The 25,805-nt window shown below is 39.9% G+C and overlaps 1 protein-coding gene and 1 long non-coding RNA gene across 4 annotated transcripts; one reads left to right on the top strand and one right to left on the bottom strand.

Annotated features, from left to right (window-relative positions):
* Positions 1-8,870: 8,870 nt before the first annotated feature.
* LOC122883972 (fibronectin type III domain-containing protein 11-like) lies at positions 8,871-20,345 on the bottom strand. Of its 3 annotated transcripts, XM_044213215.1 has the most exons (4): positions 12,638-12,705; positions 11,830-11,895; positions 11,064-11,197; positions 8,871-9,754 (listed from the first exon to the last, which is right to left on the bottom strand). In XM_044213215.1, the coding sequence occupies exons 3-4, from the start codon at positions 11,190-11,192 to the stop codon at positions 8,987-8,989; spliced, it is 897 nt and encodes a 298-aa protein (XP_044069150.1). In that variant the 5' UTR covers positions 11,193-11,197; positions 11,830-11,895; positions 12,638-12,705; the 3' UTR covers positions 8,871-8,986. The 3 variants fall into 3 exon arrangements, with proteins under 3 accessions (XP_044069150.1, XP_044069131.1, XP_044069141.1); XM_044213196.1 differs by lacking the exons at positions 11,830-11,895; positions 12,638-12,705 and adding an exon at positions 20,205-20,345; XM_044213206.1 differs by lacking the exon at positions 11,830-11,895 and having other exon boundaries at positions 12,638-12,730.
* LOC122883981 lies at positions 20,272-24,641 on the top strand. Its single transcript, XR_006379770.1, has 3 exons — positions 20,272-20,401; positions 21,645-22,155; positions 22,592-24,641. It is a non-coding gene; the product is annotated as an uncharacterized LOC122883981 (long non-coding RNA).
* The last annotated feature ends 1,164 nt before the right edge of the window (positions 24,642-25,805 follow it).

Genomic DNA, 25,805 nt, shown 5'->3' on the forward strand with positions numbered 1-25,805 from the left:
TGTCCACCCCATTTATATCAATAAGGGTAGACTAAACAACAGGGCCCTCACTGACTGTTGTATTAGACTGCATTAGTTTTAGCTAGGTGTAAACTAGTAACTGAGTATATATATACATATATAACTACAAACATGCAGGCATAGATATGGAGTACAATCATTTAATTTCTCTGTAACTATACTGTATTTTCTAACAGCCACCGAACCTTACAACTCAGGAAAAGAAATCAGTCATAACCACATACAAAATTATCCCGATCATGAAAACTCCAGATATCGAGGCAGTCCTATTGCCCATTGTGAGGGAGTTTAGATGAATAATTCACGAGGACTGTTTCCTGATATACTGTATCATAACTGGAAAAGATCTGAGGTTATCTGCTGTGAAGGATTCTTTGGAACTGCAACATTAATGAAGTAAAGCATGCTGTCCTCCTCAAATTCTAATGAAGCGGCACAATGAAGCAGGAACTCAAGTCCAAGGGCATGGAGATGTTGGAAGTCTGCCCTAGCAGCCAATATGTGAGTTTGGCTTGTTAGGGATAATGACTCTGGCTCGGTTTGCAAATCAGACCAGGATTGTGCTATAAACAGGAACATATGACACAATAACGATATACTTTCTGAGTCCAACGAACCTCTGGCCCATTGAAGTGTACACAAAAAACACAAGTGGTTTCTGGTTGGACTGAAGGCAGAAAGATAATAATTTGTGAACTACTTCTTGATTCTGCACAAATAAGATATGCACAACCCTTTTTCCCAAGCAAACTATCTTGTAAACAGTACTAGTCTGCAGTGTGTGATTTAATGATGCGTGCTACTATGTGGCAAAAATACAGGAACTTTAGTAGTATGGAGTCTCCTTTTTCCATCATGGTTGCAAAATCATTTTCCTGTGGTTTCACACTGCAGAGGTCTCAGACATGAATTTAAAAATGTCTCATTCTGAATCAGAAACACTGAATACTCCAGTCTTGTTCAACATTAAACTCTCAGAGCGACCATTCCACAGGCCTTATATTGCAAGTTTATTTAGAGAAAATAGACATTTTTTAATAAGGAACTACAACAGCTACGTAAGTGCTAGGATCTACAGTCTGAAGAGGTGGCAGAAGAAATATTTGAAACCCCAGTAAAAGTATAAATACCATGCTGTAAACATTCTTCATTACAAGTCCTGTATTAAATTACTTAAATAAAAGTACAAGTATTAAAAATGCATTCAAGTATCACAAATTAAAGTACTCATTATGCAGAATGCCTCCTGTCAGAATTATATATTATTATAGAGTATATTATTGGATCATTATTTCTGATGAATTACCATGTTAGGTGAAATTATTAGGTACACCTAGTTAAAACTCATGCAGCCCAATCCAATTGTCCAGCAATAAATTCTACCTTCATGAAGGTTATAATGTTATAAAATAATATTATGTCTATTATTTTGTCCACCCCATTTATATCAATGAGGGTAGACTAAACAACAGGGCCCTCACTGACTGTTGTATTAGACTGCATTAGTTTTAGCTAGGTGTAAACTAGTAACTGAGTATATATATACATATATAACTACAAACATGCAGGCATAGATATGGAGTACAATCATTTAATTTCTCTGTAACTATACTGTATTTTCTAACAGCCACCGAACCTTACAACTCAGGAAAAGAAATCAGTCATAACCACATACAAAATTATCCCGATCATGAAAACTCCAGATATCGAGGCAGTCCTATTGCCCATTGTGAGGGAGTTTAGATGAATAATTCACGAGGACTGTTTCCTGATATACTGTATCATAACTGGAAAAGATCTGAGGTTATCTGCTGTGAAGGATTCTTTGGAACTGCAACATTAATGAAGTAAAGCATGCTGTCCTCCTCAAATTCTAATGAAGCGGCACAATGAAGCAGGAACTCAAGTCCAAGGGCATGGAGATGTTGGAAGTCTGCCCTAGCAGCCAATATGTGAGTTTGGCTTGTTAGGGATAATGACTCTGGCTCTGGCTTGGTTTGCAAATCAGACCAGGATTGTGCTATAAACAGGAACATATGACACAATAACGATATACTTTCTGAGTCCAACGAACCTCTGGCCCATTGAAGTGTACACAAAAACACAAGTGGTTTCTGGTTGGACTGAAGGCAGAAAGATAATAATTTGTGAACTACTTCTTGATTCTGCACAAATAAGATATGCACAACCCTTTTTCCCAAGCAAACTATCTTGTAAACAGTACTAGTCTGCAGTGTGTGATTTAATGATGCGTGCTACTATGTGGCAAAAATACAGGAACTTTAGTAGTATGGAGTCTCCTTTTTCCATCATGGTTGCAAAATCATTTTCCTGTGGTTTCACACTGCAGAGGTCTCAGACATGAATTTAAAAATGTCTCATTCTGAATCAGAAACACTGAATACTCCAGTCTTGTTCAACATTAAACTCTCAGAGCGACCATTCCACAGGCCTTATATTGCAAGTTTATTTAGAGAAAATAGACATTTTTTAATAAGGAACTACAACAGCTACGTAAGTGCTAGGATCTACAGTCTGAAGAGGTGGCAGAAGAAATATTTGAAACCCCAGTAAAAGTATAAATACCATGCTGTAAACATTCTTCATTACAAGTCCTGTATTAAAATGGTTACTTAAATAAAAGTACAGAAGTATTATCAGCAAAATGCATTCAAGTATCACAAATTAAAGTACTCATTATGCAGAATGCCTCCTGTCAGAATTATATATTATTATAGAGTATATTATTGGATCATTATTTCTGATGAATTACCATGTTAGGTGAAATTATTAGGTACACCTAGTTAAAACTCATGCAGCCCAATCCAATTGTCCAGCAATAAATTCTACCTTCATGAAGGTTATAATGTTATAAAATAATATTATGTCTAATATTTTGTCCACCCCATTTATATCAATGAGGGTAGACTAAACAACAGGGCCCTCACTGACTGTTGTATTAGACTGCATTAGTTTTAGCTAGGTGTAAACTAGTAACTGAGTATATATATACATATATAACTACAAACATGCAGGCATAGATATGGAGTACAATCATTTAATTTCTCTGTAACTATACTGTATTTTCTAACAGCCACCGAACCTTACAACTCAGGAAAAGAAATCAGTCATAACCACATACAAAATTATCCCGATCATGAAAACTCCAGATATCGAGGCAGTCCTATTGCCCATTGTGAGGGAGTTTAGATGAATAATTCACGAGGACTGTTTCCTGATATACTGTATCATAACTGGAAAAGATCTGAGGTTATCCGCTGTGAAGGATTCTTTGGAACTGCAACATTAATGAAGTAAAGCATGCTGTCCTCCTCAAATTCTAATGAAGCGGCACAATGAAGCAGGAACTCAAGTCCAAGGGCATGGAGATGTTGGAAGTCTGCCCTAGCAGCCAATATGTGAGTTTGGCTTGTTAGGGATAATGACTCTGGCTCTGGCTTGGTTTGCAAATCAGACCAGGATTGTGCTATAAACAGGAACATATGACACAATAACGATATACTTTCTGAGTCCAACGAACCTCTGGCCCATTGAAGTGTACACAAAAAACACAAGTGGTTTCTGGTTGGACTGAAGGCAGAAAGATAATAATTTGTGAACTACTTCTTGATTCTGCACAAATAAGATATGCACAACCCTTTTTCCCAAGCAAACTATCTTGTAAACAGTACTAGTCTGCAGTGTGTGATTTAATGATGCGTGCTACTATGTGGCAAAAATACAGGAACTTTAGTAGTATGGAGTCTCCTTTTTCCATCATGGTTGCAAAATCATTTTCCTGTGGTTTCACACTGCAGAGGTCTCAGACGTGAATTTAAAAATGTCTCATTCTGAATCAGAAACACTGAATACTCCAGTCTTGTTCAACATTAAACTCTCAGAGCGACCATTCCACAGGCCTTATATTGCAAGTTTATTTAGAGAAAATAGACATTTTTTAATAAGGAACTACAACAGCTACGTAAGTGCTAGGATCTACAGTCTGAAGAGGTGGCAGAAGAAATATTTGAAACCCCAGTAAAAGTATAAATACCATGCTGTAAACATTCTTCATTACAAGTCCTGTATTAAAATGGTTACTTAAATAAAAGTACAGAAGTATTATCAGCAAAATGCATTCAAGTATCACAAATTAAAGTACTCATTATGCAGAATGCCTCCTGTCAGAATTATATATTATTATAGAGTATATTATTGGATCATTATTTCTGATGAATTACCATGTTAGGTGAAATTATTAGGTACACCTAGTTAAAACTCATGCAGCCCAATCCAATTGTCCAGCAATAAATTCTACCTTCATGAAGGTTATAATGTTATAAAATAATATTATGTCTAATATTTTGTCCACCCCATTTATATCAATGAGGGTAGACTAAACAACAGGGCCCTCACTGACTGTTGTATTAGACTGCATTAGTTTTAGCTAGGTGTAAACTAGTAACTGAGTATATATATACATATATAACTACAAACATGCAGGCATAGATATGGAGTACAATCATTTAATTTCTCTGTAACTATACTGTATTTTCTAACAGCCACCGAACCTTACAACTCAGGAAAAGAAATCAGTCATAACCACATACAAAATTATCCCGATCATGAAAACTCCAGATATCGAGGCAGTCCTATTGCCCATTGTGAGGGAGTTTAGATGAATAATTCACGAGGACTGTTTCCTGATATACTGTATCATAACTGGAAAAGATCTGAGGTTATCCGCTGTGAAGGATTCTTTGGAACTGCAACATTAATGAAGTAAAGCATGCTGTCCTCCTCAAATTCTAATGAAGCGGCACAATGAAGCAGGAACTCAAGTCCAAGGGCATGGAGATGTTGGAAGTCTGCCCTAGCAGCCAATATGTGAGTTTGGCTTGTTAGGGATAATGACTCTGGCTCTGGCTTGGTTTGCAAATCAGACCAGGATTGTGCTATAAACAGGAACATATGACACAATAACGATATACTTTCTGAGTCCAACGAACCTCTGGCCCATTGAAGTGTACACAAAAACACAAGTGGTTTCTGGTTGGACTGAAGGCAGAAAGATAATAATTTGTGAACTACTTCTTGATTCTGCACAAATAAGATATGCACAACCCTTTTTCCCAAGCAAACTATCTTGTAAACAGTACTAGTCTGCAGTGTGTGATGTAATGATGCGTGCTACTATGTGGCAAAAATACAGGAACTTTAGTAGTATGGAGTCTCCTTTTTCCATCATGGTTGCAAAATCATTTTCCTGTGGTTTCACACTGCAGAGGTCTCAGACATGAATTTAAAAATGTCTCATTCTGAATCAGAAACACTGAATACTCCAGTCTTGTTCAACAGTCTCAAAGCCAAAGGCTGACATAAGAGAGCTCATTCCATCCGTGTCCTTTGTGACTTTGTGGTATCTGAGCAGGATCCCAACACAAACGTGCGTTGCCTCTACAGATAAATATTACCATCTTACTGATTTTCTCTCCCACTTATTCTCTGATTCTGTAAACACAGTCTGGTAAACAACAGGACCAGCAACAGACAGAGACCATGCAGCAATACCAGTCCGTCAAGGAAAAGGGAACACAGTTTTGGAAAATCAGCGACATTGCACTATTAATCTCATTCACTGCATACTGCTGTTTACTGCTAATATTATGAATATTCACTGTTAGTGTGGAAAATAGCTAAATGATGCTGGTGACAGTTACTACTGATGGATTGCTAGCTTGATTGGGAGGCTGCTGGAGTATAGTCATACAGTGTAGTCGTCTCCAAACAAATGCATGACCTTAATTTATTAAGGTATCGCAAACGCTCAGGTTCAGGCAAGGTTGCAAAATCACTATTAAGACATGACATCGTTTTTTTATGTTCAATGCCAGCATTTTAAAAAATGTTGCTTTCTACAATATCTGACCATGGCAACTATGGCTCGGTTAAGGTTAGGGAAAGATCAAAGGTTATGGTTATTAAAAATGCAAACAACGATTGTAGGTTTGTGATGGGACACAACCTCTGGCTTCCTGAATGCCAAATGTGCTACATGCCCATCCACCAGGACCCCGCTACATAACGGACACACTGGATGTAGATTGAGATGTGCAGAATTGCAGACTGTCCTCCGACATCTGCTAGAGTGACAGCGCCCTCTAGCAGCTGTCTTAATTATGACTAAATATTATTATGACTGCTGTTTGTTTCCCGTTTCCACCTGACAGTCAGTTATGCTGAATGCCAAGTTATTTTTGTGCCTAAACCTAACCAAACCTTTAACCAGAGTTGTCACATCATAAAACAGATACATTTTTCAGTGGTTATTTGTAACAGTTTTGAAAGAGACAGAGAAATGATGTTGTCCTGCAGATAGTGGCGTCAGATCAGAAAACATTTCTATGTGTCGTTCTGGCATGGACAAACGATGTATTTTGTCAAATAATTTGGAGGACTTCTTGAGAATTGTCCAATATGGACGTAATTCCAAGTATACTGGCCTGAGGGTAGGAAAGCTTTCGATTTGGAAAGCTTCGGAAAGCTTTGTAGCTAATATATAAATCATACTTCTCTCATTTGGTTGCATCTGGCGCCATCATTTCAAAAATAATTGTACTAGCTATATTTACTATTCTCCATAAAACATGACCATGGCAGAAAATAAAATACTTCCACCAGATTCTTACATACCATTTCCAAGATGTGCTTACTAACCCCTAAATAATGTAACTAAGTAGATACAATCTCTGCTAGGCTTTGTTAAAAATATAATCAGTATTTTTTGTGAAGTTAAGGTGGCCATCAAACACTGTTCTCTGTTTCAGTTTACAGCTGCTGCTGATTTCTACTGGGGGTCTGGTGATTGTCAAAGATTACAGTTTATTTAGAGATTGTGTGTCGCTGGAATAAATTAGTCCCATTGTGTTACCTACATGTATTTCAAGTGCACTTGCCTCACACCACTGCCAAACTGTATAGGGACTCTCTAACTCTGGTGTCAGCCCTCACACAGATGGCCAATAAGTCCCATATCATCAGCATACTTTAATAAGATAAAGTGTAGGTCTTAATGTTAATTTCATTGGCATACAATGAAAACAACAAAGGTGATAAAATGGTACCTCATGATGCACCCGTGTTTGGGGTAACCATCTCTAACACCCCACCTTTTACAGATACTTTTTGTGGTCTATTTGATAGAAAACCTCTAATCCACAAGATAATTATATTAGTCTTTATCAGACCCAGTAGTATATTAGTCCCATTTCCACAGGACCTATTTATTTGCAAATTACAAGTGACGTGAGCAATCCTGTCCTTCATCAGACATGAAAAGCAATAAATACAACCTCCATCAAAAAGACAGGATAGCTGATTTCACAATGATCAAGTTTGACTTTGGGTTAGATCAAACAAATTTTATCTAGATGTCAAAATTCACTGTCACTTGAAAGCTTAGTTTCAAATCTTAAGTATTTCTCTATAACATTAAATATATTTGTCTAAATCAGCAATATTCAAAGTTCAAGTTGGAAAAAACATCCTCATCTAGAAATCAGCAATAGTTTACTGAGCTAATCTGCTTCATCAGGACTGTGTGTGTAAAATCGAATTAATAGTGCTGTCTCCCTGGCAACATAAGCAAACAACCCAGCAACTGTCATCAGATTCTGATTCTTACATTGTTAAACTCCTGACATCACATCTTTGTACTGAACTGAACGTAACGGCTTGAACCAGCAGCAGACTGAGCATACTGCTAAACTGAAGATAGTTAGAATCAGCGCTGAACATTGCGAACATTTTTTTTGCCACTTTGGGGCTATGGAAACAGTTGACAACACTGACATATCATCATCCCTCAGATATCTCCTGAAGGAGATATCTGGCTCTTTAGCTGCTAAATGCTCCACTATCTTCACCAGCTGTAGCTGTGTCGCTTTGCTGTTTGGGGCGGCATGGCTCAGGAGGTCGAGCGGTTGTCTAGTAATCAGCAATAGACTCCTCCAGAGAGAGTGTCCTTGAGCAAGACACTGAACCCCTAACCGCAGGTTGGCACTTTGCATGGCAGCTACTATCAGTGTATGGGTGAATGTTGGCATGTGCTGTAAAGTGCTTTAAGTGGTCGGGAGACTAGAAAAGTGAGAGTGAAGCAGAACAGTACATTTACGGGTGATAATTTGCTTTAGGTTTATCACTACGAGCGAACCCTTTCACATTGTCAGATTGTTTTCACAATGTCATTTTTTTGTCATTGTTATTATAAAATATTGATTATAGCTGCTTTAAAGATAGTTTACTGTGAAAATTCAGTAATGAGCTGAGCAATAACTTTAGGTACTTGATCTCTGAGATCACTTTCATTGTTAGGAAATGACATAGTTAGCCATGTGTTCCTTGATTAGCCTTTGTTAGCCATTAACTTAACTTAACAGTAACTAAATAACTAAACCCCCAAGCCACTTTCTTCAACCAATCAACCCCCCCCCAATTTGAAAAGTCATATGTCACGTTTCACTGCTCTGATTGGTTGTAGGTCCTGGCCTGAGTTCAGTCTGCATGTCCGTCCAGCGCAATGCACCCGGCTCACAAAACTCAGATCAAACTGTCAAACTAGGCAGTGCTGATCAAATATGACTCCAGATTCTGTTACTGCACCTAAAAACCTAAAGTGTCAAAGGCATCAATCCGAAAATTAGGTTATAGTACCCATTTAATTATTTGTATGTCATTCAGATTTCTGCCTTTAAGGTCCCACTGTGCCGTGTGTGTATTTTTCATTTTATCATCAAGTTATTTTGGCCAACCATTTTATCATGCATTTAACACAGTTTTCAATTCAAGAAATCCTTAAAGTTATTTTATTTGCAATAAAGCAGGTCAAATATATTTCTCTTTGTAAGTATACACAGGCTGTGAATTCTCTTCATTATCTTCATGTTCAAAAGGGGACATTTTGCTCTTACATGGGAATATCCAAGGTCTTCAGGATGATGGTGTCGATCCACAGTGCATAGACCAAGTTTACAGCATCTACTCTCTTCACAGAGAACTGATAGTACCTGTCAGGTATCAAGTTGTTGACCTGTATGTTGTATGACTGGCATGTAGATTTAGTAAACTGGTCATGTTCAGCAATGGTTGGGTGAAGGCTCTTTACATGGATCTCAAACTGTTGGTTCGGTTCCTTAGACTGCTGGCCTGCGACTTCCCAACACAGATGCACAGTGTTGGATGTCGTGCATGACTTGAACCTGTCAAATATCACCGGCATCTTGATGGCCAGTGATGCACTGAGCTGTGGTATGGGGAGGTTGCCTGTGTTGGGGATGAGCTGGTTCTGCAGGTCCAGCGGTCCAAGATTCCGAGTCATTCTGCTCTCAAAGTCGTTCATGTACTGGTGGGTTTGCTGGAGCATCTGCTGCATGGAAGCTGCCGTGTCACTGTCCACCAAACCCTGGTCGTACCTATTGATGAAGGCCTCTAGCTCCCGACAGCCCCTGATGATCCCTTGGTAGAGCATTCCCAGAAGAGCGAGGAGGAGCCTCACCTGGGTGTTAGCCAGGGTCATGGCACGCTGCAGCCTCTGCTGATCAATGAGAGACCACACCGTGCTGTCAGTCAAATGTAAAGTGTGCTGCTGCTGGTCTGCAGTTGGTAGCAAATCATCACGCTGGATTTCCAAGTAGTACGAGCTCCTCTGCATGAGCCGCAGCTCTTCCTGGAACACCTTGGAAATACATCACATGAACTCATGAATCTACAGGAGCTCAACCCCTCATAATGTATCACATTCCTCAGACAGAAGTTTAAAGACCCTGCAAATCCACCCAGGTGTTTTCTAATTAGACCTCTAGTCAGGTTGAAGTTGCGTGGAGCTATGCTTGGAATTACGTGATGTAAATTGTCCCTCCCCTGACAGGTGCAGCAAAGCTAACATGAGAGTGAGGGAGCTGTCAGTCAAGCACAGTTTGTACACACCCGCCACAGTCTTGAGAAGAGCTTACATCAAAACACCTGTGTGGGTAGACTATGGGTGTGCAGGGGCTTCAAGGCTGTGTTCAGACCAACACAGCACTGCATGAAAGAATGCAGACACTTCATTTGTTTCAATGAGACAACTGCATTGACACAGTGGGGGTGATGACGCAGAGGGCCCCAGCAAAAAAGCTGAACCTGGCTCAGCTTCTGGCAACACACTGCATTGGCCAATAAAATCCACATGCAAGCGCACATTGCTGGTAGATTACCCTGTCACATGAACACGTAATGGCCGAGGTATGCTTGAAACAAACTAGTTCATACAGTGTCTATTGACCACGTCTAAAGGCAAAAGTGTTTATATCTGTTCCACTTTGAGCATTCATGGTGTTGCACTCATTCACACTCCGTACATATGGCTAGTTGATGCATGAAGCAGGTATTATTGTCTGTCTATAAACTTGGGGTCTAGAAAATTGTGATGGGACAATTTTCTTTTACATTTTATAGACTAAACAACTAATTGAATAATCGAGAAAATAATCAGCAGATTAATTGGTAATAAAAATAATCATTAGTTGCAGCTCTAAACTTCAGAGTTGTAAAATTCTGTCTATAGTATTATAAACCGCTGTGCAGTGTTTTGTTGTCTGCCAAGTTTTCAAACTCATTGATTTATTGAGCAAACTGGATTTGTAGCAACATCACACCACACCAACCCAGCCCCTTGTGTTTTTTAACACGGTGCCATTTTCGGTCTCAACGTCCCAACAGGTGTACACCTCCGCCAACATGGTCAACATTTCTATTGTGGCCTCTGCAGCTGAAGAATTCTGTATTCTAATGTAGACCACGTGGACAGATGGCACTGTATAAATATCACAGATTACTTCATATTAAAAACAGCAGCTTCCATGGCCTGTCCCTTTCCCTTTGCTCACTAAAGACCAAGATGTAATTTACAATATGTTATACAAGCCCAATAACATATGATAACAAATGAACGAAAATACAGAAGTTTATAGCTTGAACCCAGCTCTACATTTTGGTTTACTAACCATTATGGAGTTGTCATTAAGTTTGGTGTCAAGCAGCTGTAGAATCTGGTTAAAGAGGTCCATCTGAGTCTTGACCTCCTGGGCTCCACACTCAACCGATTTTGTACGGGCCAGCTTGACTTCATCCATGGTAACTGTAACATACATTCACATGTACTGTATGTGGATTATATGCAACATATAGGCAACTGAAACAATGTTGTGTCTATTTTTGACTTTGCATTTAATCTGGAAATGTATTTTAGGGCATTTCCTAAGCTAACTATGACAAATTTATTAGGGCCTACTACATGCCACAAAATCATATGTAGGCCTCCATATACTAATACTGTCATAAACCTAAGGAATTGCCTATTGTGGAACTGTGGAAAAATGTAAATTTGGTACTAAATTTGGTACTAAAACACCCATGGTTGTTTGCTCATATTTCTGCCTCCTTTACAAATAAGGAAAAAACTAAATACTGTGGGATGTTTATGTTCCAAAATACAGTTTATGTTTCACAAGTATGAACACTGACTTTTCAGGTCCTGACCATCAAAAGCATTCCCAAAATGTCTGAGACAGTGTTTACAGTAATATGTCATGAATTATATAAAGTGAAACTGAAATTGAGAAAAAACAACTTTGCACTAGTAGAAATGAAAAAATACTTTTTATTACCCTGTCATATTTCTATATTATTATATTACTCAATAAATTAATGATAAAGGAACAAATTTATGACGCTTTATTGAATATCAAAATCTGCTTTCCAGCTGCTTACCATAACCACTCCAAAGTCCAAAATCATGCCTAAAGCCAACCAGCCATCTGTGATCTGTCAACACACCTAACCACATCTGTCAGCTACAGCACTACAAACTAAACCCTCCTTGCACTATGTCCTTTCACAACATCCTCTTACACAAGAAAATACATCACATCAAAAAAATCCAAATGAAATTACTATTCTGTGAAAATGATTCAACATAACCTGAAACTGCAGACAGTGATATTTCCTTCTGCTCTTTCTCTAGACATTTACTAACTAACAGCTTGTTTTTTACATTATTAACAATATGATATTATATTTCTCTATTCTAAGTGTGCTTACAGGCAACTATTTAAAACCCAGGTGGATGATGGGACTCGTTTGTGAGAGTTTATTGGACTTACAGCATAGAAGTGAATGTGTTTTTCATGTGCTTTTGCCATAAAGTCACTAACACAGTAGTAAGGCCAAAAGAGTACGGCGAATACATTTCCATATTTTTGACAACTTTGTTTCTTTAACTCAACTAGTTAGTTTACTTGAACCTAACAAGCTAGCTAGCTCATGAACGTTGTAATGATCCTCAGTCACTCATCAGGGCAGTATAGCTAAATTACATCAGTAGAATTACCCTATGAGTCTACAATATCAAAGCTTACAGTGACATGAATTCCTAAAGTGAACAAGTCATGGTTAGCCTGACACAGCTAACTAACTAATGCTAGATAATACATATATGAAATTATCTACCAAACAATAAACTACACAATACTCAGCTGGATACTTAGTATTTAATTTATACAACAATAATTAAGCCTACCTATTTTCCTTTGTTTTACTTAGGCTTCCTGGTGTATAGCTTAATGGCATCTCCTGTTTATAGTTAAATTGTTTTTCTGCATGGTTACGGTTTATCTTCCATGGTTACGGAATGACAGCAGCAGCCTGCATCACCTTCAGGTTCTGTCAGTTGCTGTGACTTTTTTGTGTTAAAGTGAAGGTCTATAAGACCACGTTTAAATGTGACCACAACTAAATGTGTAGTGTCTGATGAGTTGCAGCTCGTTAGCTGGTTTAGCAGAAGCCTCATGGCTTGAATGCGTTTTTACTACAGCCTTTTGCGTGGGAGTCATCATGCCACTCTGCCAGTGAATATTTGTGAACACAGCACAAATTGTTCCAGGACTAAGATAGCCACCACTTGAAAGTCTTTATCACAGACAAAAGAAGTATTAAACTGATAAAAACACTATCGTTATCAGATACCACTAGAAGAGAGTGAACTCAGGTGACATCTTATTTAGCTACACTGTACAATAAATTTTCATGGATAATTTACTATGTGGACATTCAGGGTTTGCATACTGGCAGACTGTAAACATTGAATAACAAGTTTAATTCTTAAACTTGGTTCTGAGCCTGTTAGCCCTTTTTAAGGAACCCTGATGGGGGACCACTAGTCACAAAACAACATGTACAGTACAATAGTCTTGTCACAAAACACAGGATTGGTATGAGCTCTTCTCCACAGAAGAAAACAGGACACATTGGCTAATGGACATCTATAACAGATTAATCCTAATGGAGGAAATTACAGGCCTATCAGCCAGCATCCAATTAGAGTTCTGCAAATGACCTGAGCCCAGTGGGGCCCAACAATGCTTTGGTCTGTGGGTTTGAACCTATTTTTGGGTTCTAGTACATCAGGTCAGATCGGGTTTAGGAAATTGTGTGCTGTGTGTGTGTGTGTGTGTGTATGCAATTTGTGTGCTGAGGTCATGTTGACTGACTTCCAGAGACTGTTTCCAAGACATGTTTCACTTTTCAAATGACATTCATAACTGTCATAGTTTTCATGTGTGATTTATTTGGGAGTGTAGTGCTGGAGGGAATGCTGAGTCTTCCTGCGGGCCTAGTTTTTGACTTTCAAATTGAGCAACATAGCAGCTATGGAGCATTTTGTGACTGTTGGCTGTTCTGTCTTCAAGTTGACACCTAATTAACCAAAAACACCCATTTTCAAAGTTTCCATATCAAGCACATGCATGGTCTGAATGAACACGTTTTCCAATACACAGACTAACATTAGACAACAGCTGAATCTGGATTTATTACAAATGATGCTGTAAATGTTTGTTTAGAGCATACCACAGCTGCAATGGATTGGCAGAAACGTTGATGGTGATTTGTCTCCACCTAGTGGTTGTATCAGATTTACTCGAGACAGACTGGTGAGGATCTGCTTTCTCTTGATGTACTCCATGTATTGTCTATCAGAATCAGAAATACTTTATTTCGTTACAGCTGCTCACTGTCACGCCAATGCACACAGGAACAGAAGTACTAATAGAATAGAAATAGAAATAATAATAAATAAGTCCGCAGGACGACGAGACGGAGCAACGGCAACAGGCAGCATGCACGTTGGCGCGTGCGCACCCCTAACGAGTGCTTTCACCCTCTATTAAAATTTAAAATTTAACTAGCAGTAATTCAGTCTGAGTTAAACATTTACCACTATGTCTGGACTCAACGGCAAACAAATAATAATGGGCACGTCAAAAGCCAAGGTCAAACACCGCGTAGGTACATGAGTTCTACTTGAGTCATTTCAATGGAGGACTTCATTTGCCTGTTGTGACACCTGAATTAGCTGAGACTTGACTGCCCAGTTATTTATAAAACAGGAAAGAAAATGTTCCATTAGAACCCTTTTCATTATAATTCCAAATTTGCAGTTAGATTGATGTCCGATGGTGTTCAGATTGTATCATTGTAGTATAAAACAGTCAATCTCGTGTATACTAACTGCAAAAACAGTATATTATGTCAGTATCTAGTACAAATCATATACAACTATATGTTATATTATTATTATATTATATTGTATGTAGTATGGAAATGGGACCCAGCATTTGCCTTCAGGGCTCTACAAAACTTCAGGTCTGAGGTTACAAATGGGTTGTTGAGCCTTATAGTCGCATGGTAATAGTAACTGTTTAGAGATCTTTTTAATTTGCGGAAAATGCAGTAGTTGTCATCAAGAAGAATGTTAGAATTCTCTTTAACCGCAGTGATGGAATTTTATTGGCTCCTGCCAATCACCTGAGCCCCCTGAACAACTCTCCCTTATTCCCTAATATATAGTATAAACTGTATACAGTAATAGCCACTTTCTCACTCCCATTTGCCAGGTCATCCATGTAGCTTACCAGTAGGCTGTTTGACTACTAAGACTCTAGCCTCCCTTCCTTAGCCCTTCTGGTACTGTTGATTCCCCGTTGCTGACTGAGTGCTTACCACTGTAAGCATGTCTGCAAGACTGTCTCTATACTTATGCACCTCTGCCACCATGCCTGCATTTGGTTTCATCTCTGTGCGTCAGTGCACTCAAATAACACTCTAAGACCGACTCTTTCCCTTTGGAACTCTTTTAGTTTGATATGTCTGTCCACAATAAAGTGATAATAGATGTAGTCCCTCCCAAGCTCACCAATGGAAATTACATTTTTCAGACCAAAGATGCCTGATTGTTATCTGAGTTCAGTATTGTAGGCTCCCTGGCGTTTTTGGTTTAAGATGCAGTGACGACTGATGATGTTTTCCACTTTATAAACTTCAAGTTATAGCCAACCAGTTTGGTTTGTACAAAACCAAATAAGTCTGTGTACTTATGCAAGAGCCTGGTGCTGGTGGCATATGATTAAATTTAAGTATCCACTCGCCTACTGGAGTTTACTCGTTGTCATTGACGACGCCTTTTTTTCACCAGACTAGAATGCTTGTTGTTAAGCTTACTGTTCACCCCAAAACCAAAAATAAATATTTTTCCTCTTACCTGTAGTGCTATTTATCCATCTAGATTGTTTTGGTGTGAGTTGCCGAATTTTGGAGATATCGGCCGTAGAGATGTCTGCCTTTTTTAATATAATAGACCTATATGGCACTGGCTTGTGGTGCTCAAAGAGCCAAAAAAAAAAAAAAACATTTGAAAAACTCAACAGCGATGTCACTTTCCAGAAATCATGACTGGGTTACTCAAGATAATCCACAGACCTTGTTGTGAGCAGTTTCATGCACGAATTATTTTCTTTCTACCAATAGTTCCGACTCTCTAGATGGATAAATAGCACTACTGGTAAGAGGATAAATATGTATTTTTGATTTTGGGGTGACACTATCATTACCTGGCTGTCACCAATGAAGGCAGGTCAGGGAGACGTGGCTCATGCTGCTCCACAGGGTGCTCGATTTGCATGCGTTAACTGTGGGAGCTGTGACAAAAGGGTGGGGCAGGGACTCTTCTTCTTTTTTTCAGGTTTTAAGGCAGTTGGCCGTAAACATTGTAAATGTCTTGCAAAAAGGGAACCTATCTAGTCAGATGCTTGAGCACCAGGTGCTGTCCATCTGTGCACGTACCTGAACGTAAGCCATTACATTTACATTCATACCTCCGGTCACTTCCTGTAACTGGATATCCTCTGGACTATCCCCCGGCCGGGTAACAAAACTCAAATTCACCTTTTGGTTTTTCTCTTTCTGCTTTTACTGTCTCACCTCTCAGACCTGGGGTCAAAGGTCTCCTTTGCCGTGTCGTCTGCTCGGAGCAGACACACCAAACCAAACTCTTTATGGCAGCGACGCGAGAGCCTGCCTAAGATCCCTGCAACCAAGCTTAGTTAGCGCCAGCAGCTACAACGCAAAGTCTGCCATCTAACTACAAGCAACAGGAGCAACAAAGTACAGAGCAACCGGTTTCCTCTTACCTGCACAATCGAACCACAATTCTTCATACACAATCGACAGAATCGCCAGCTAACAAAGCAGCACCAAAGCAACCCTTCTCCCTCCATGGATTCGTAATGTAACTTAACTTAGTATAGCATAGCATAACAGTGCACACGGCTAAACACACGACTGCTCAACTTTTTTCAATGTACATATATTGATTTGGCTCACTGAGCTTTATTGTTGTGATCTGTTAGATTATTTGGTAGCCACATGCTAAGTTGATGTTCGTTATGCTTCACGCCCGTACTCATAGAGATTGTTACATCCAGTAACTACTATGTCTCGCATGCAAACTAACCGTTCTCTTTTCTAACTGTTATCTTAACAAATCACAGACACTCCAATTTGGCCTTAAACACAGCCACCCACAGGAACAGGAAACTCAAAGCTCCCGCTTCACTGTACTTTCTTTGTTTCTGAGCTAACACGTGTGTTCATGCTCGTGCATTCGGAACATACGGAGGCAGAACAAAGAAACATGTTAGAATAAACTGTACATAAGTTATCGCATTTTTTATGTTTTATTCCTAGTAGCCTTTAAAGTTCACAGCAATGCAGTGTGTGTGTTATTAAACTTGTGTCTGTGAGAATAACAGGAACGGCACCCTGCTATCTCATGACTGGCAGGGCAGGCTGACACCGCACCAGATGGTCTCAAGAGTAGTGGCTGCTCCCAAGGCCACTCTCACGAGATAGACCAGTCTCAATATGTCTTGTTGTTTATGAAGCATTATACACCTCCCCCACCCCTTAGAAAGCTATGTAACAGGGAATCTCCTTAAACTGAAAGAGAGGCAGCTGCATAGACGCACTTCAGAGTGAGTAAGAGATGTAACTGAATGCATCTATGCTTGCTCTCCTCATGAGTAAAAACTAAATAACGCCTTTGTCTTTCTTTCCTTGTGCATGATTTAAATGCTCTAGGTGTTTGAACCTGACAAAACATACACACCTTCTTTCTGGCGCACACATGAAACCCCCCCCCCACACACACACATACAAAATTAAAAGATAATAAATATGTAATCTAACTATATGTACTTAACTATAGAACAAAAAAGAGTCTCTGAACTAAGGGTAAGCCAAAAAGCAATCTCACGCCTTCAGCTGGTACAAAACGCAGCTACTCCTTCAACATGTGGGCTGGGGGGAAGCTGGGATCAAACCGCCAACCGCCATTTTGTGTAAAATGGGGATGTGTATCTTAAAAGTATGAACTTCACATTAAGTTCATACATCAACAGAAGCACTCCTGTGACAAAGAGGTAAAGACACTGACTGTGCAGACCACTTCAAATCTGTCCGTCGACCTTTGTTACATGTCATTCCCCAGCTCTCTCTCCCTCATTTCCTGTCATCTCTTCATTATTGCTATCTAATAAAGGCATTAAATTATTCCCAAATTATTAAAAGAGAAAAATGTATGCTTAAACAAGGCCAGTTTGTATTGGGTGTGAACTCAGTTCACCTTCTACATGACTTAACCTTTAAAGATTAACTGAACAGCAGGCTGAAAAGCAGGGATTTCACTGCCCTTTCTGATTGAAAGTTTAAGGTCTGTTTCCCTTCCCTTTTGTGTGGTACAAAGTGTGCTCTTTTGCACCAATAACCACCCAACAGTGATGTCACGGTGTACTGACACACCCTGAAGTATGCGTCTACGTACATCACTGCAGCACAGTGAGATGCTAAACTACTGAAGGTCAGCAGAACAAGATTTTCAGGGGGCCTACAGGCAAAGTTGGGCACACACTACAGGATTGAAAGCTTGTAGTGTGAAAAGGTCTGCAGATACATTTAGCTAATCTGGAGGTTTGTTTGCAGCCTATCTGACTGTTTGACTGCCCTTGTCCCACCTGACTTCTTTTTAGCGCCGTTGCTGCATTCCGAGATGATGGTCAGAAGTGTGAAAAAAGTTGTTATAATATTCTGTATTATCCTGTCTCAATTCAGCCCTGTAACCGGCTGGAGCTCTCGTATATCAAGTGTTTTATTTATTTTTTACTGTAAACTGAAACTTGGACTAATCTGAATGTGAGTCAGATTAATCTGCAAAGACAGACGTTATTTGTGCAATGCTGAGTCTTTTCACACAAATAGATAAAGCTCTGAATGTCCTTTTAGTGAGTTACAAGCTCTAGAGAATACTGTTGAAAGAGATGACATCTTAAGTCTGGCAGGCTTATACATGTCTAGATTATTCCATTCAGATCAAACTGTACTTTAGGTCCCGTGTTCATACGCTGACATAACGGATAATATTAAATTTAACTGTGTTTGCTGACTGCTTTGCTTTGGAATAATGTGTAGAGAAATCATCACAACTCTCAGCCCACCACAGAAAAACTCCAAATCTGTCCACCACAGACAGACCACCAGTGTTTTCACCTGGCTCTGAAACGAGCAAGAAGTATGTAAATTACTTATTTAGCCTAAAATACACTAAAGCATCTGCTGATAGAGTAACAGCTCCCTGGGCGAGATGCTAGCCATGAGCTGCCTCTTTCTCGCCACAGGTCACTTCAGATGAGCTATTTTTCATGCTGGATTTTTCACACACTGCTGGAATGAGTCACTATATTTTAACTCTAAAAATCTTTTAAAGCTAACTGGATGTTATTTTTCATCATACAAACTTGTTACAAGGCATTCTTTCACACCCCTCACCTTGTTTTTACACATTTTTGTGCTGCCCTTGTATAGCGCATTTATATACAGTATGCGCCTGCCCATCTGTCTTTATGATAATATGAAATGAAAACATGACATTATTCATTCTTCAAGAAGCATCCAGACTTGGACATTGATGATCCTAGGGCCTGTATTTGTGCCATTTTAATTTAAAGTTTTCACACACAATTTCAAGTTTATTACCATAAAGTTGTGTTTCTTTGGTGTCATTCTTTTTGTTTCAGGTATATTAATATTTCAGCAATCAAGTCTTGCTTTTAAGATCTTAAATTTGCCAAAACATCTTTCATGTGACATGTAATGGCACTGTGATGGAATAGATGCATACATCCTTTTATCTTAAAAAATTAAAAAACAGGGCAGGACGGGGACAGGGCAGCCTCAGAAAGCCTGTAAACAATTTTATTTCTTTATTATACACTGTTTTCTTCTGTTTCAATACGTACATTTTGTTACCGCCTAATGACAATGAATAATGTCATGCAAAAGGATGGATCAACCACTGGGCAAAGCATGCAACTGCCCCAAGAGCCCCAGGTTCAATTTGTGTCAGTTGGTTGTATATTATTTGATTAAATGCACATTTATTACCATACATTTATTATGAATTGGTGCTATTTAAATATAATTTTAATTGAATTGAACATTTGTTTTGCCTCTTCAATTTCACTGTCCCATCGGCAAACCCACCGAGTCTTATTTAAAATTCTAGTGGAGATCCCAAAGTTTCCAAAGATACCACATATGTCAGGTTAAATTTGTTATCTTTGGAAACTTTAATTTTCTCAAATTTAAATAAGATTTGGTGGGTTTGGACAAATGTGTCCAAAATGATGTGCAAAACATCTCAAATACTTGCTTTTGATGTAATGTGTTTGCTCACCTCCAGTGGTATATCGTCTCACCTTGTTTCAGTGATGTACAGGTGTACTCCAGTAAACTGTGACATCACTGTTGGGTGGTTACAGGTGTCAATTATGGTGAGGATGACTGTGGCCAGTGACGAAGTCCAGCGCTATGTGTGACCAGGGACAGCCGGGTGTGGGCAGAGGATGGAGCAGATCAGAAGAGGGTGGGCCACCAGAAGCACTGGCAGAGGAAGGTAAGGGTCTGGTTCATTCCAGGATGGCAGGTCAGGGGGGTAGAATGGGCCCACTGGAGAACACTTGAGCGAACCAAATCTGGCACAAACTGAGTGTTAGTAACTAGACTAAAACTAGAGTGTAGTTACCTGGATCAGACTGATTCTGCTGGGCTTGTCGGATACGGGACTCGATTTCCCGAGAGACAGCAGGGACAAAACAGGTGGAGGGTAAGATGTAATCTGACTCAGAACCAGAGTGGTTGGCAGTGAACAGGTGGGAAAGGGGGTCAGGCTTGACATTCCTAGAACCAGGGCGATAAGTGAGTGTGAAATTTAATCTGCCAAAAAACAAGGCCCACCTGGCTTGCTGGGAGTTCAGACATTTGACGTTCAGACAAGTTTCTGTGGTCAGTCCACACGATGAAAGGATGTACAGAACCTTCCAACCCGTGATGCCATTCCTCAAGGGCCAGCTTGACTGCTGGGTTCCTGTTTGTGGTCAGATCATACTGGGGCTGCAGAACAGGTGAAAATATATTTATTGCAGAGCACTGGGGCGATGAGCTGCAGGTTAGGGGAAGCTTGAGTTGGTAACTGAGAGCTAGGAACTGAGGCTGGGGCAGGGGCAGTTAAGGGCAGAGGAGGCAGGTCCAGAGTGAGATCCGAGGAGACTGAGTAATGAGGGTACCAGGGCAGAGAAGCAGGGCTGAGGGCAGAACAGTAGAGCTTGACCAGACAAGGGGCAGGAAACAGGGGCCAGAGTCAGAACAGGCAGGACTACAAGGGAAAAGGAGAACAGGATCAGTTCTGGAGAACAGGCAACAAGAACTGCAGAATAGCACTGGTAATAAATTGACTTAAAGCGTAGCAACATTAACTGGTAGCAGAGTCTATGATCTGGTAGAGTGGAAGTGTCAGGGCTGAGTATTAGGGCTTGAATATGTAAACAGTATGAAAATACAAAGTTTAGCAGCTGTGCTTGCCCAAGTTCAGGATGGGGAAAGAGAGGGTAATTTATTTTGCCAGCAGGACCTTGAGCCCCACAGAGAAAAATTATAAAAAGTATAGCTCCTTTAAACTTGAATTTTTGGCTTTTACATGAGCAGTGACAAAAAAAGTTTTCAATAATAATCCCTTAGTGCGCTCAGTTAACTTGGTAGATTGGAGCAGAGATGGCCAGCACGCCTGGCAAGTTTTCAATTTGATATAAAGTATAGGCCAGGACGTATTAGTGCAGATGTATTATCCTGATTCCCACCAGATGCAGCAACCTCAGATGCAGAGGTAGCAAGAGAAGGGGTGGAAATTGTATAATTTGCACATGTTGGAGCACATGTGGCCAAAGCAATGTGTCTGGGAGCAGGAAAGCGCAACAGGAGAACTTCCCAAACTTAACACTTGGTGTGCCCTTGTCCCCTGAGCACACACCATCCCAGTGGTCTAGTCTTCAGGAGGAAGATCCAACCTTGAGGTGATTGTCCTTGTATCTGCAAAGGGGCCAATGGCCCAACAAGCACGAGAGTTGGCAGGAGTCTAAACGTGTTCTATATATTCTGCAACACTGTGCCGTACACTACGGGATCCCAAGGAAGTCTACCCAGTGATTAAATTTCTAGAGCTGGAGCTTGGGAGCCAGAGCAATATTCTCTGGAGACAGAAAAACACACGATGGGTAGAAGGATCACCGGAGTGGAAGTACACGCTGGCGTAGGAACGGGAAGGAAACCAACAGGCATTGACATCGAGGGAAGAAGACCAGACAACTGGCTGAGGTGAGTAGGGTGCTCTTATACTGGTGTTGATGAGGTGCTGATGGGGAGCAGGTGTGTGATTAGAACTCTGATGAGGGAGTGCACTGTGATTGGGTGATTGTGGAGCCTGGCATGTCCGTGACAGAGCTCTATGAATTTGTGATTGAGATTTTTTACATACATATTTTAAAGACTAAATGATTAATCAAAAAAATAATCGATTGACGATTAACGATAATTAAAATAATCGTAAGTTGCGGACAGGGATGGCTGGCCAATAGAGGGCGCCACAAAAACATTATTAATAAAAATGTATAAATTATACAAATTGTCAATATTTGTGTGTTTGAAATATAGAATGCACCCAATAATATGTGTAAAACATGATAGAAAATCATCTGCGCAACATATATGCTTTTCTTACACGTCCCCTCCGCCTGTCTGCATGTCTCAACAGCTCTGGGACGATGGAGAAATTGCACACAGGAGGCGGGTCTGTGTAGTAGTTTAGCCAATTGCTGATTAAAGATATGAACGTATAACATACAATTTATCCAATCAGCATCCTCAAATCTAATCCAAACAGGGCGCCCCAAGCGAGCCACTGCTAAAGTCAGGACTAGTCTCTACAGGCGCCCTTTTAACTACATGACAATGGCAAGAGTGTTCACTACTCCTCCAAGACCCAATCCTAACTCTCTCCTCCAAGATCCGCTTGAGAGAAGAACTTTGGTGGAGAAACTACAGGCGAAAGAGCTGGGCCCAGATCAACCTGACCTCACAGTCAGACAGCAGGCTAGCGAGAAAGGATAGCAGTGTATGCAAGGCTTCTCTCATAGCCGGTACACCAGAATGGCCTGGATAGCTGGTAGCAGTCATGCTAATGCCTTATTTTGCTTTTTGCGTTTGAGTGAAGGATATGAAGTACCTGTCTTGATAACTATGGACTGACTCAGCACAATAAGCACAATAAGGGACACACTCTGGACTTCATTTCCAAGGGTCTGAACATTTCTAAGGTTGGGATGACTGATGTTGCTCTCTCTGATCATTCATGTGTTTTCTTTGAGTTTGCTATCTCTGTGAACATAAATGTTCAAACAGATGTAATCACAAAACGGTACATCACTGAAAACACCGGTAAAATATTTATTCAGGGTTTCTCTTCCACATGTTCTTGGGTCTTAGTCAATGAACGAAATAATTTCAATTCTAAAATTACAAATGTTATTGATGCCATTCCACCCACTACGGTGAGGGCTGTCTCTGGTAACAAAAGGTCTCCATGGAGAAATGTCAGGCTAGTAAGAATAGAGAGACAAAAGCCTGCCGTAAAGCTGAATGCAGGTGGTGAAAAACAAATCTCCAGGTTCATTATGACATCTATAAAGAGAGACTTCACATTTATAATTTAGAACTGAGAAATGCAAGGTGGTTCTTCGTCTCTGACATCATCGCCAAAAACAATATTAATGCACGTGCCTTGTTTGCTACTGTTGACAGGCTAACAAACCCTCCTCTGTCAGTAGTCTTTGAACTTCTATCCACCAGGGCCTGCAATGAATTTGCCTCCTTCTTCACTGACAAAAAATCAGAAAATTAGACAGGCAGTCAGTGCCTCCATATCAGGTACACGATTTGTGTTGTCCCTGTGTCCACTAAAATCAATTCAAATAGCATGACACAATTGGATCCTATTAACCATAAAATCTTGGAGGACATTATACAACATCTGAAATCCTCCTCCTGCTGCCTTGTTATTCTGCCAACAGGCTTTCAAAAATGTTTCTAATTGCTTGGCGTCAGATCTTTTTACAAATTATCAATATGTCTCTTCTCTCAGGTGTCTTCCCACAGGCCCTGAAAACTGCAGTCATCAAGCCACTCTTAAAAAAGAACAATCTAGTCACTAATAGGCCCATATCAAATCTCTCATTTTTAAGTAAAATCATTGAAAAAGCTGTTTTTCAACAGCTGAACAACTTCTTGGCAACAGCTCGAGCACACCACAGGACTGAGACTCCTCTAAAGTTTTGAATGACATCCACTTAAACACAGACAGCGGCAGAATTTCAGTTTTGGTATTACTGGATCTCAGTGCTGCATTTGACACAGTCGACCACAACATTTTATTAGATCAACTGGAAGACTGGGTGGGACTTTCTGGCACAGTGTTAAACTGATTTGAATCCTACTTAAAGGACAGGGACTACTTTGTGTCTATAGGTAATACATCATAGTGGACAAAAATTGCATGTGGCGTTCCCCAAGGCTCCATTCTAGGGCCTCTTCTGTTTAACATCTACATGTTCCCACTGGCTCAGATTGTGGAAAAGAATAAAATAAATGATCATAATTATGCAGACGACAGACAGATTTACATAACAATGTCACTAGGGGACTATAGTCCTATACAAGCATTGAGTAAGTGCATTGAACAAATCAACAATTGGATGTGCCAGAATTTTCTTGAATTAAACAAAGATAAAACTGAAGTCATTGTTTTTGGAGACAAGGAGGAACGATTAAAAGTCAGTGCTCAACTTCAATCAGTAATGTTAAATCAAGGCTGAAGACTTTTCTGTTTGTCTTTTCTGTCTCTTATATTAAATCAAATAATGATAATCAAGTAACTTTTAACTCTCCTGTTTTAACTTGTTTTCATTTTCTATTTCATTCTTTTAAATTGTATTTAAATGTCTTTTTATATTGCCCTGTGTTGCTTTTTTGTTTTATGTAAAACACTTTGCCTTGTTGTTGAAATGTGCTATACAAATAAACTCGCCTTGCCTTGCCTCGCCTTGAGAAAGTAAGGAAACATGAGAACACCAGGGCACACATGGAAAATTCTGTCAAGCTAGCCATATTAGGCAGAGTGAAGATCACTACGAAGCGGGACATCGGCCACAGGATTGCGGTGAGGAAACACAAATAGGAGGTGGATAAAAACAGGCACATTTTATCTAAAATAATTGATTGCGTGAAGTTTTGTGGGGCTTTTGAGTTGGCCTTGCGAGGGCATGACGAGACTGACTCCTCTGACAACCCTGGCATTTTCAGAGGACTGGTGGATTTTGTTGCCTCCTTAGACAGTGTGCTGGAGGAGCACCTAAGACAGCTAACTTATCGTTTTTGAAGGCACGTCAAAGATGGTATAAAACAAGCTGTTGGACTGCATGCTGTCAGTGCTAAAGGATTACATTCTGGAGGAAGTAAAGAGTGCCGTTTTTATTGTCATTCAAGCAGACAAGACGACTGACATTTCCACCCACTGCCAGCTGGTGCTTACTTGTGCTACGCTATATCAACGCCCAACAGTAACATCCAACAGTGTTTGTTCGAGTTCATTACCAACCACTGACAACATCGCTACAGCACTTCAGGAGAGGCTAAGCACCATACTCCCAAATGGACAATAAATAACCAGGTATCAAGCAGATGTACTCTACCCACATCTTATGCTATGCTATGTGCATAGTTGACATTTTAAAACAAATCTCAAATAATTCCATGTGTGAGAGGTCACAAACAAACACAGGACTTTCACACAGGAGACCGGGGTTTGTGTCCCATGTCAAAAGTCAACGTTGACTTATTTGAAGTTTTAAGTTACATAACGTTATGTACGTGACTTATGTCATTTAACTTATGTTAGTTATGTCACTTACATC

Source organism: Siniperca chuatsi, linkage group LG2 (genome assembly GCF_020085105.1).
Source record: "Siniperca chuatsi isolate FFG_IHB_CAS linkage group LG2, ASM2008510v1, whole genome shotgun sequence".
In the NCBI taxonomy this organism is placed as follows: Eukaryota; Metazoa; Chordata; class Actinopteri; order Centrarchiformes; family Sinipercidae; genus Siniperca; species Siniperca chuatsi.

Bases quoted from the DNA above. Each gene is read 5' to 3' on its own strand.
- LOC122883972 (XM_044213196.1), bottom strand. From the start codon at position 11,192: ATGGATGAAGTCAAGCTGGCCCGTACAAAATCGGTTGAGTGTGGAGCC. The intron at 9,755-11,063 runs GTTAGTAAACCA...TGTATTTCCAAG, and splicing joins TTAATGACAACTCCATAATG to GTGTTCCAGGAAGAGCTGCG.